Below are 12,061 nucleotides of genomic sequence, written 5' to 3'. Positions count from 1 at the left end.
GTGAGATTGTCTTACACCCTCCCATCCTTCACCTCTCCACCCCAGGAAACCGGTCCGAGCGGTTGTTCCCTTGAGGAACACAAACACCGAGGCCTGGGCAAGTTCTCCCTTGATATTCCAGTTCTGCTGAAATCTCACATAACCGGCCAAACCGGTCCCATAAAGCCCTGTGGTGATAGAGGGACAGGACCAATTGGGTAACTGGCGCAGGCTAATGCACATCCCTATTGTTGTAAGATATACAGTATATAGATATAGAGTATATTGAAATCATTTTTTAAAGTCATGTTTAATACACTATTCTCTAATAAAACAAAACAAGATACAAATAATCTACACAATATCACAAATTGGAAGAGACAAAAGGTGATTTGCTGATTCCCAAAAGTGATTTTCTCATGACCAACTTGACTGGGATCACTTAGCATCAATTAATGAATGCCTCACGCCATAGTATCCTGTCAAGGATGGCAATTTTTACTCTTGTGAACATAAAACATGACAAGAATGACACTGTATAGAGTGCATACCTCTGCCATAGCTGAACGTTCCTAAATGTGACGCATTAACTAAGTTCCTGCTTAGTGTTTTTTTTCCAACTACTACTATTTCTCCTGTGAGATACCAGTAAACATGTTAAACATGTTTTGATTTGGTGGGACGGAGTAGAACAGCGGTGGAAAATTAATTTTGCAAATGGGCCACATAAGAAACTAGAACACTTGCCAAGTCAACTTTGTCTATATTATTTTTTATGTATTTAGAAAAGCACATTTCATTTAGGACCGCGACCCTCGTGAAGATAAGCGGTTCGGATAATGGATGGATGGAAGAATATTTTATGTATTGTTATAATTAGAAAATATGAATTTCAAACCAAATTATTAGCCATCATTAAAATGATATCTTTACACTTTAAAATTGATATAATCAACTCATATTGCCCGTTCCTCAACTGAAGTCAACTCAAGGGGGCTCTTGAGGACCAGACTTGAGCACCCCTGAGTTAGAACATCTTGAATCCAAATCATGGCCCAGGCCCTCCTGTATGGTATTTGCCTTTGCATTTGTCAACTTTCTCCCACATTCCAAAAACAACCTTTTTACCATTCTTCGAAGGCTCTAAATCAGGGGTCACCATCGTGGTGCCCATATAGGTACCAGTTAGCCCCAAGTAACACATGAGTAGCCCGAGGCTTGTTCCAAAAATAGCTCATCAGTAGCGAGACATTGAGATTTTTTAGGAAAGTTGTAGACGTAATCATTTTTAGGAATTGTAAACACTGGCAGAGAGTTAAAGAAATAAAGTGCTGCATATTGCTATTTTTCTGCTTCCATTATTGTGAAAAATTATTGAAATGAGCTAAAATGTCGCCACATAAATGAATATCATTAACAATTAATAATAACATAATAACACATGATTAATGGTAATTTCAGAAGTGTGTATAAAAATGATGGCCCTTCCCACTTATCAGTAGTCAAGAAGTAGCTCTCACCCTCATTGAGGTTGGTGACACCCGCTCTAAATTGTCCATAGGTGTAAATGGATATTTGTAGCCCATGTTTCCTAGTAACCGGTTCAGAGTATACACAACTTGTTGCCCAAGATCACCTAGGATAGGCTCCAGTGACCCGAACAAGTGGCACCGAAAATAGATGGTTTTCCGGTTCGGTTAATGGATGGATGGAAGCATGAATCAGATTAATTTATAATTTGCATATTTCTTCGTTGAAAGTTCAGTTTCGTTTAATGCAGTCAAATGCCAGCAGATGTCAGTGCCTCCAAATGAAACGTTTTCTCAATCAGTGACTAGGCGGCGTTGATGCAATGGAATTGCTCGGGCGATACCTTTTGCATGTTGTAATTTCACTTTTCTTTCACCAGAGGGCCCGATTACCTTGCCAAAATAAATTATGGGGACGGGACTGCTGAATCCTCTATTTTAAAGGCAAGTTGAAGCTATTTCTGTTTATCTTTTGAGGTGGGGGGTGGTTCCAAGCAGAGAGTTTGGCGTGTGCAGGGTGAGGCCAGGGTGAAAGGTCAAGACTGCAATTGATCACCAAGCAGTAATTCTTCCCATCTCCCAACCTACGGAGGACTGTGTTGAAAAAAACAACAACTTTATAACACGCAAAGGGTAAGATCAACATGCAGTTTTTCAGAAATAGACTGTCAACACATTATCATTAACAGTGTCTTTGCTTGTTTATTTCCCCTCCAGATAGTCATTAGATGATGTGAGAAATGCAACTGGTGAAACGCAACTAAAAAAAGGAACTTGAGAAATTGGAACACTGCAAGTACACAATCCTATCAGAACACGTGTGTGTTTTACAGGGTGAGTCTGTCTCAAGAGCTGTGGTGGCATGCTGTTTGCTGTTTGAAATTGTGCAACATTGTGCATGTGCTCTATCGCGTGAAAAGAACGGTCAATTTCATCTGGGTTGTCACACTAAGCAGAATTTGGTTCAGTAATGTCAACTTTACTATTATGTTTACTGTTTTGTATGTTGTTGAAACAAGAACAAGATACAGCATTTATTTTATCATCACTTTGAATGACAGATTTTACTCTTGAGCTCCTCAAAAGCACTTAACTGCTCCCTGGTGGTTGTGTTGAATGCCTCACAAGTCAATCACCACAATAAAATGATGCGAGGATTAGACAACAGTTAGTCTAGCTGCTGTTTCTTCCTCTTTGCATTTTCCAGGAGCCTGGGTGCTCCGTGGCACCAAGTTGCCTCACAAAGGTTAGTCTTGGTACAATGCCAAACATTTGGTCTTGGGGGAGGAGACCAGAGCTGGGCACAAAAAATTCACAGTCGGTTCATCACCTTCCGCCTACAGCCGGGGTACCCTTCCGCTGTCTGTTTATCCGCCACTTTGTACGGCCGGACCAAATAATAATCTCCAGAGCTGGGCATTTACTAAAAATTGAGCGTCCGTTATTCGTCATCTGTCTGCAGCGTGGGTACCCTTCCGCCGTCCGTCATTCGACTTTTTTTCCAGGGGGAAAAATATAGTAACCGTCTATAGGCCGGTCCACCTCCAATTTTAAACGTCTGTCCGTCAGCGAGTCTGACTAAACTTTCAATAGCACTAGCAATAATGTTCAGTATTTACAATGAATTACCTGAGTAAAACGTTTGACATTTGACAAACATTATTAACTATTTGCACACTATTTAGTCATAATATTGTATGAAGTGCATGCCTGCTATGCATGTGTGTGCGCGCGTGAATGTGTGCTTTTAGGTAATTGCTTCTAATTCTAAATTATCCCTGTCATCTTTTCTCTCTTTTAGTACACTCCCCGTCGTAGATTTAACGTGACAAACACAAGCTGCTTGTCAAGTCAAGTCAAATTTATTTATATTGGCCTTAATCACAGGAAAGTCTCAAAGGGCTTCACCAGATCATATACACGACATCCCCTGATCTTAACCCCCAGGAGGGCGAGGAAAAACTCCAAAAACCCCAACTGGGGAAAAGTGAGAAACCTTGAGAAGGTACCACAGATGGGGGAATCCCCCTTCCAGGATGATCAGGCTTTAATGGATGCCGAGTGGGCAACATTGAACACACATTATAGTACTGTACAGTGTTTGTTAAAGTGATGTGAAAGTTAATCAAATGAAGTGCTGCAGGAAGATGACATCGATGAAGTGACCTGGGGCCCAATGGTCGTCAATGTTGAAATCTCCATAACAGCGCCTCCGAGGATGTGGTCAGCCTCCAATCTTGTAGCAGTCAGTTGCTGTTGGATCGAAACAGCAACCTCCAATTCGGTCGTCATCACCTAATTCCCAAGACTGGGAAAACGGTGCAGAAAAAGAATAGAAGCGGCAGTAAAGAGGTCAAAACACACAGTTCAACTAAATGCAGAATCGTACAAATAAGTCTTAAATCATGTTGTAAACATTTCTACTGAGGTAGTGCCTCTAATATCCGCGGGTAGGGAATTCCAAAGCATCGGTGCCCGAATAGAAAACGCTCTAGAGCCTACGAACTTCTTTTTGGCGCTCGGGATCACTAAAACGCCGGCATTTTGTGACCGAAGGTTTCGGATCGGAACATATGGTATCACTAAGTCGACGAGATAGGAAGGCGGTAAGCCGTGCAGTATTTTGTAGGTAAGTAGCAAAACCTTGAAATCGCATCTCAAGTGGACTGGGAGCCAATGCAAATTGGTTAATATCGGAGTAATATTATCGAACATTGTCGTCCTTGTCAAGGGTCTTGCTGCGTCATTTTGGACTAACTACAGACTTTTAATACTAGACATGGGAAGACCAGAGAGCAAAACATTACAATAATCAAGGAGTGACGTAACAAACGCGTGAAATAAAATTTCTGCTTCACTATTCCACAGAATTGGACGAATTTTAGCATTACGGAGATGGAAAAATGCGGTTCTAGTAATATTCTTAATGTGCATTTTAAAAGACAGAGTTGGGTCGAATATAACACCGAGATTTTTTGTTGAATCACTTTAGGTAATAGTACATTCATCGAGTCTCAGAGTGGTGTTCTTGAATAGGTGCTGATGACGAGCAGGGCCAATAATCAACATCTCGGTTTTATCGGAGTTAAAAAGCAAAACATTGAGAGACATCCATTGTTTAATCTCGACAATGCTTGCCTCTAAATTACAGCAATTAGCCGGGTTTGTTATCTTGAGCGGCATATATAATTGGGTGTCGTCAGCATAACAATGAAAACTAATGTTATATTTACATATAATATCACCAAGCGGAAGCATGTAGATGCTAAACAATAGGGGTCCTAGTATGGATTACTGCGGGACTCCACGTGTAACTTTACAAAACTCAGAAGTCGCATTGCCATGAATTACATGGTGCGTCCTTTCTGAGAGGTAAGAATTACACCAGGAAAGTGCTGAGCCTGAAATACCAACACATCCTTCAAGGCGTTCTAATAGTATGTTATGATCGACGGTGTCAAAAGCAGCACCAAGCTCTAAAAGCATCACTCATGCCGCGCCGCAGTAACTGCGCCCTCCCGCGGGAACTACATTGACTCCAATCGAAACGCGCCGCCAGAAATGCTCCCACCACAGTTGGTGTGAACGTAGCAGCCTCGCCTCCGCAGCGAGCAGAGGGGGAGGGACACAACACGGCTGTAGGCTGCGAAGAATGAGCTGCGGGTGATCGGATGTTTTGATCGGCAATAAAAGGCTTTGATCGAATATTTCGATCACGTCATTTTTCACGAAAATCGTCCGATCATGATTGTTGCCCGTTCGATCGGAGCATCCCTACATTTAACCTCTGAAAATTGCCCTATGGGTTGGTTATTTATTGTTAAATCTAGTTTAATCGATGTGGTTACATTTTCTTGAGGAAAAACAGATAGACATATACTTAAGGTCTTTAGTGTATTGGTGCATGATTTAGATGACAGTTTATTTCATAAAACATATATAAGGTAGAGATCATTGAGAGCGGTGGCCTCACACAAACGTGCTGTAAGTTACGACACTCACGGCCTGAAGGAATTTGAACTTGTACACTTGTTATGACGTTCATGCAGCCTCTCTTCGTCCCCCTTCTCTCCTGCGCCTCTTATTTATGATCATTACCTTGACCCGCACATGCTTGTAAATCACCACCGTCCTTCCCTCTTGCTCTTATGCTTACATAAACAACATTTAACTCATCTATTGAGCAGGCTGCAAGTTTGAATGAGGACTCTCAGAAAAACATTATCATTTGGTTTGCTGGGTCTATGAATGAACATTTTGACCACCTGTAAGAGTAACATGCTTAACACAGAGCTGGGCATACCGCCTATGTGATAGACTGGTCCGCCTATCTATGACTAAAAGATTAGTCGGACTAAGCATAGTCGTAAGCCCATTTTTTCCCATCTATCATGTAATCGGCTATTTTTACGCCCCCCCCCCCCCCCCCATAGTACGTGGTATGAATGCAAAGCTCTGCTTCTCTGTTTTCAGAATCCGTTAGGATTACATTGCTAGCACACACGTTTCATGAGTTACGGTGATATGAAAAACATGTCATCTTTGTCACTTTCCACGATGACGCACTGCTTCCCCCACATAAAAAGAGTGTCAGCTACCATAATGTATGTGGTATCGACAGAGAGCTCCACTTCTCTGCTTAGAATCCGTTGGAATTACGTTGCTATCTTAAACGGTTCATGAGTTACGGTGATTTGAAAAACGTGTCATCTCCTGTCGGAGAAGACAGGTTCGCATCTAGAGGGATTCATTTAACAAGCTTACCCCCAATTCTCCAAACCTGCTGCTTCATTGTCATGATACATTGTTGTTTCACTTTTTTTTTTTAAATTTCACCACAACTTGTGTACGTGTGTGGGTGTGTGTGTACGTGCGTGGGTGTGTGTGTGTATGTTGTGTCCTTATGCATGCACATTGTGTTATAAACAAAATAACACTGCACTGACTGAATTATCTTGTTGGTAACTGAGATCTTTGGTCACGGACCTGACGTGAGACATTGTAGATACGCTGTTGCCGTTCAAACAGGAGTGAAGAAAAGCTATCAATAAGCTCACAGCTGTCCCACATTTTTATTCGTTCAATTAAAGAACACGACATACGACATGCGTGTCAAGAAGAACAAGAAGAACGGAGATGGAATAGTCGTAGGCAGAAGAACTCGACATTAACGTCAAGCAGCTTAAACTGTGAACATGAACATTATAATCAAAGTTTAAACAGTCACTTCAAAAGCACTTTACTGACTACCTTTTGTCTTACTCTTTCTTACTCTTCTCTTTTGTATGCTTTTACTTCACTCAGTATATTCAGTAGAGTATTTTGTGTCATGTTAACGCATCCATCCATTTTCTCTTCCACTAAGTAAAGCCTTGGCCAGCTGAGCTCGGGCGGGAGATACGGTACACTCTGGACTGGTCACCAGTTGAATCATAGGGCCATTCACACTTGCACTGAAATATTACAACATAAAGTACCATAAAATGCATAAAGCTGGTGCTACAGAGGCGAGTGCAAAGCAGACAAGTGTTAAGCTTTCTTTTGAATTTATATATTGACCTTGCATCCTGGCACAATAGCAGCCTTGTTCTGCCCACCGTCTTTTAAAGGTTAAATCACTGTGGAGCTCATGCAGAATTGCTGCATCATATATCACACACAAAGATTTATGGAAGGAGGGTAGTTGCTTAAGGCAGTGATTCTCAACCAGTGCGTGTGTGTGCGTGCTCGGGGGAAAATCTTCAAATTTTACTTCAATGGTCAGAATTTTGGCTCAATAGAGGTCAGGAATTGCTGTCTTAAGGGCAGTCCAATGCCACTCAAGGGTGAGACTCACATTACTTTAATAAGTACTAATATATCGTCGCTGTCATGTGGAAAACACTTATGTCTATTTTTTGTAATTTTCTTGTTTTTACGTGAATGGTGTTTCCATATTACAGACATCGCATTAACGTGAAAATTTATATTTTTTCCAAAATTGGACATTAAGTGTTTTTCACAGGACAGCGACGATATGCTATATGTACATGCTTGTTGCTGAGACTTCTTACTTTACAGGGAACGGTGATAATATGGCGATTGCACGGCTGGCAATGGCACGCATGCACACAGCAGTACTGTAGATAAGGCATCAAAGCCGTAATCTGATTTACAAGACACCATGGAGGGCCTTTAAAAATTACTGCTGCGTAAATGTTTATGCAGCTCTAAGCATGTCAGGCACTAAGGGGAGGAGAGCATGGCTGTGCTGTGAACAACCAGACACTTTGCAAATTAACAGCCTGGAATCAGGCGTTTGCATTTCTGCTCAAGAGGAATGATCACGGCTTTAAATGGCTTTAAATCTCTTCTGCTTAAAAAGGTCTTGAGGCTTTGACGCGAGCATTCTATGGAGGGCACTTTGGACTGAGAAGTGGCAAGTGGGATATTCAAGCTATAGGGGAGCAGAGAGCCATTACCTAAAAAAGTACTTCTGTGGCAAAAGCATCATGTGTGATTCCACTGTTTCTATATTCACAGCACTATGTCTAAACTGTGTGTACATATAATGACAACTAACACATTAACACTTGACAGCTATGGAGCAAATCAACGAAATATATCCTCCTTGAGTGTAAATGACCCACTACCCCCCAACATTTTAAAGCTCCAGTCAATGAGCTCATCATATAGCGGTGCAAACACTGCAAGTCTTTTAAGCAAAATGATCGATTTCCAGTATTATACATTTCAAACCCAGTATACATTGTAAATTGGCTATTCACGCACACATTTTTTTGGGGGGGGGGGGGGGGCGTTCTGTGTGCCTCTAACATACCATATTTAGGCAATCGGTGCTTTGACTGTAGGTAGGATTTACCATGTGTATGCCTCATCGGTCAGCATAGTACGTTATGTCAGGCTTACGTTGACAGGGTAGTATATACATTTATGCTACAGTCACATTGACAGGTATCTGAATAATATCACAATTTAATCCCCGTTTGGATCTGAGGATAGTCAATTCAATGTGTTTTCTCTCTTACACTTTCATGACCCACTCAGACATCAGGGACGTGCTGTCAGGATAGGCAAGTGAGGCAGTACCACCCCCTGCTGTCCTTTCCCCTGCATGTGAGAGTAAAAAAAAAAAGGTTAAAAAAAATAACTTATGATTACCTGGTACATTAAATTGTGTTCAATTTTAGTTGATGTTCTTTTTCAATCCAATAATTATCAATGATCTCATCATTAAAATAGCTGAATGTGCGTTTTTTTTCTGTCGAAATACATGGGCAGGATGTGAAGAGAATCATTGCACGTTCCGTGCCTCTAGAGACCCCGCACACATTAATTGCCTACCCAGGCAGTTGGCACGAGCACTCACGCAAGAGATGTTGCTGTTTGTCTTTTATCAAATTCTTTTATCACACATGTACTGCACATGCTTTGCTTTTTGTAGTACCACATAGTCTACTTCTATCTCCTTCAGTAGTGAAATGTGCGTGTTGATGTGTCGTGAGGAGACTGTCACAAAAAGAGGAAGAAAGTAAACATCACTCCAGTTTCCGTGTGCACAGCTGAGTAGATCTCTCGGAGAACAAAACTGATTTGAACACTCCCCCATCCAGCTCAGTACCCAACAAGTGAAAACCAAACAACTTTTCCATTTGCAACTATGACAGGTTCATACAAGGAAATGCTACTGTCATATGTCTGAAAGCAGGGCCATCAACACACATTTAAAATTGGGTCTAACAGCTTGACAATCCTGTACTGAACATGCCACCAAAGAACTCTTACGTGGTATCCAGATTGTGGACCCAAACATAGGGCCATTCATCATCCCAGTGCCTCTGGGATCAATCAAACAGGTTGGGCACACAGTTAAATATGTCACTTCAGACAACCTTTGTCTACTTGTGTCTGTGGAGCAGTACCCTTAGCCTGGAATTGGGTTGAAAATTCTCTTCGCTAACCACAACACCAAAGAGTTTGGCTCATTAGCGCGGTGGCCAGACTGTGTCCCCATTGCTTGTGATGGCATGCTCCATCATCATCCATTTTCTTATGCCTGAATGGGTCTGGGTCACAGGGTCAGCAGTCTTAGGGATGGACAGACTTTCATAGGCTCTCTTCCCTTTTGCCAGCCCGCTCCCCAGTTCCAGTTCGACAAAGTCATCCCCTGACCAGCTAGGAGACGTAAGCCCATTTCACATCACCAATTAACGATGGTATACGTTCACATTTATCTCAAGTCGCTGACTGTGAACAGATCCGGAGCAGGGACAGAATAGGGGGTAGAAATTTCATAGCTTTGGAGGTACTATGAGAGGAATAACATCCAGAGCTGGGCATTCCGCCTATTTGACGGACTAGTCTGTCTATCCGCCAATGCCTGTTTTGTAGGCGATAAACAATAAACAGGAAACTAAAAAAAATAGTCGGACTAAGCATAATCAGAAGCCCATTTTTTCCCGTGTATGTAATTGTCTATTTTCGAGGCAAGGTTTCTCTAACAATACTATTGTTAGATTGAGTTGTTGTTGTTGCTTGGGGGAAAGATTTGAGTGAAGGAACCGGCGAGAAGTAGTGACGTTTTCCATATGTTGCGAGACTGAGGGCTGGACTAAATGCATCTCCTTAAAATGCGGCAAGACTTCCGAGGTCCTTAAAGGGACATAAAGCTCCAAAAGGTGCTAAAAGGAGATGCATTGAGTCCGGCCATGGTGAGGCTTCCATGCCGCAGTGAGTCAGTCTTTTGTTTCAAATATCGGCCAGCGGGGGGTGGAGTGGAGGTGAGGTGAAGCTTCCATGACATGGTGAGTCTTTCGTTTCAAATATCGGCCAACGGGTGGGGTAGTTTGTCGAAGTTGGCAGTCGGAAAAAGGCGGTTAGACGGATGGCGGAACGGTACCCCGGCTGTATGCGGGTGATAAACGGACCGTGAATTTTTAGTAAAATGCCCAGCTCTGCTAACATCCCAGCGAATGCAAGCAAGCTGCATACCTTTTTGTGCAAATCCCACTAACTACTAGTGACAATGTTGTTTCCATAGCGCTACTTCTGGTAAAGTCTAACTTTCTCAAGCGTTATCAGCCTTGACCCATTCCTGTCACATTTTTGCTATATGCATGCACATAGCCCAGGCACAGTCACCTTTTCAGTTGTTTGTTTATCAGCAGTTTACATTCATGAAAAAATTGCCGACGTTGTTGTGCGACTCCTGCTCGCATCCTGCCCGATACCACCCCATTTCCTGTGTGCTTCCGCCACCAGGACGCCTGTGAACTTCCTGCTTGGGATTACAGTAATGTGTGACTGCTGATAAAAGCACTCTGTTTTTCTGCGTCACTCTATTGCTTTTTTTTTGTTTTTCTTTTGCACTCTCATGTGCGTCACCAGATGATACTCAATTTTGTTGTTGCACCCTTTCAGTGAGGAAATCATGTGAAATGGATGACGGGTGAGAGTATACCATGTCCGCATCCATCTTTATTCCACATAATAGAGATGGGCAGATGGCCTGGGAGACGGCGTACGTAAGTCGCTGTGACACATGTGGCTTTCCAGCAGTCCGGACTGATGGACTGAAGACAGGCTGAGAGAGGTGGCTAACAAATGGCTATCTGATGGTCAATATTAGGCACTCCTTATAAAGTTCCCTGCACCCCCATCATGTTCCCTTCTGCCTGGACAAGACAGATTGCCTGGCCTTGGATGGGGTGAACATGCTCAAGTCAAGGGAGTGTTGGCGGAGGGGAGAAACCCTGATTTAGTTTCTAGGCCATGGCCTTCAGGTCACACCCATTCGTTCCATGGTATTAAACCAGAGAGAATTGCTACCTTTTGCAAAATGTAGTATTAAAAGTCATCTTTGTTGAAGTTTGACACTACAGAAAACCAAAAGCTTGAGTGAACTCAAAATTTCCAGGCAACAAACTTCGATGAAATTTTCAGTTGGGCAATCGAGCAAAATATTTCAAGTTTTGCTAATGTAAAATTTGCCTTTCCTGCATTTCAAACAAAGAAATAAGAGTTTACAGAACTGATTGTTCCTTCAATTGTCGAATTGTTCCTTCAAGATATAAGTAAAAGCAATTGAGAAAATAGTTTTGGAGCTAACAATTTGCTTGCATTGTTTTGCTAACTAATATTGTTGCTATAAATGTCAATAATTGATATGTTAAGGTTGTTCCAACTTAAATGACTGTTTTAGCCCCCCAAAAATACAAGTTTTTTTTTACAGTACAGTCTTTCTTTTCTCGCAGTGATTGTTGTTAATTTTACATCACTCTAAAATTTTCAAATGGAGACATGACTCAGAATTAGACATTGAATGATTACCCCACTTTCATTTCTCATCACAAAAACAAATAAAGCAACATACTGCTTTAGAATGTATATATCGGTTTCCACATTAATTTATGCACCCGCTTGCCCTGTTGGGGCCTCATTGGCTGTCTTTAAAGTCATCTGTCCTGATAGCAGCCAATGAGCAATGATGTCTAAGCTAAGCCAATCAAACGGCATGAGAGAGTGACACTGTGGGAGAATCTGGGAATATCTGG

The 12,061-nt window shown here is 42.0% G+C and overlaps 1 protein-coding gene across 1 annotated transcript in view; it reads right to left on the bottom strand.

The window, feature by feature from the left end:
- Positions 1–3,690: 3,690 nt before the first annotated feature.
- LOC147153346 (uncharacterized) overlaps positions 3,691–12,061 on the bottom strand; it is a 156,840-nt gene continuing 148,469 nt past the window's right edge. Inside the window, exon 2 of the mRNA XM_086028484.1 lies at positions 3,691–3,816. Coding sequence (XP_085884610.1) covers positions 3,800–3,816 — 17 coding nt within the window. The 3' untranslated portion in view covers positions 3,691–3,799. The remainder of the gene's footprint in view (positions 3,817–12,061) is intronic.

The sequence above is a fragment of the Filicampus tigris genome, chromosome 1 (genome assembly GCF_054856515.1).
Source record: "Filicampus tigris isolate MCC_2025a chromosome 1, RoL_Ftig_1.0, whole genome shotgun sequence".
Taxonomy (NCBI): domain Eukaryota; kingdom Metazoa; phylum Chordata; class Actinopteri; order Syngnathiformes; family Syngnathidae; genus Filicampus; species Filicampus tigris.
Note: the sequence above shows the minus strand (reverse complement) of the source record. Positions and strands in the feature narration are given on the sequence as shown.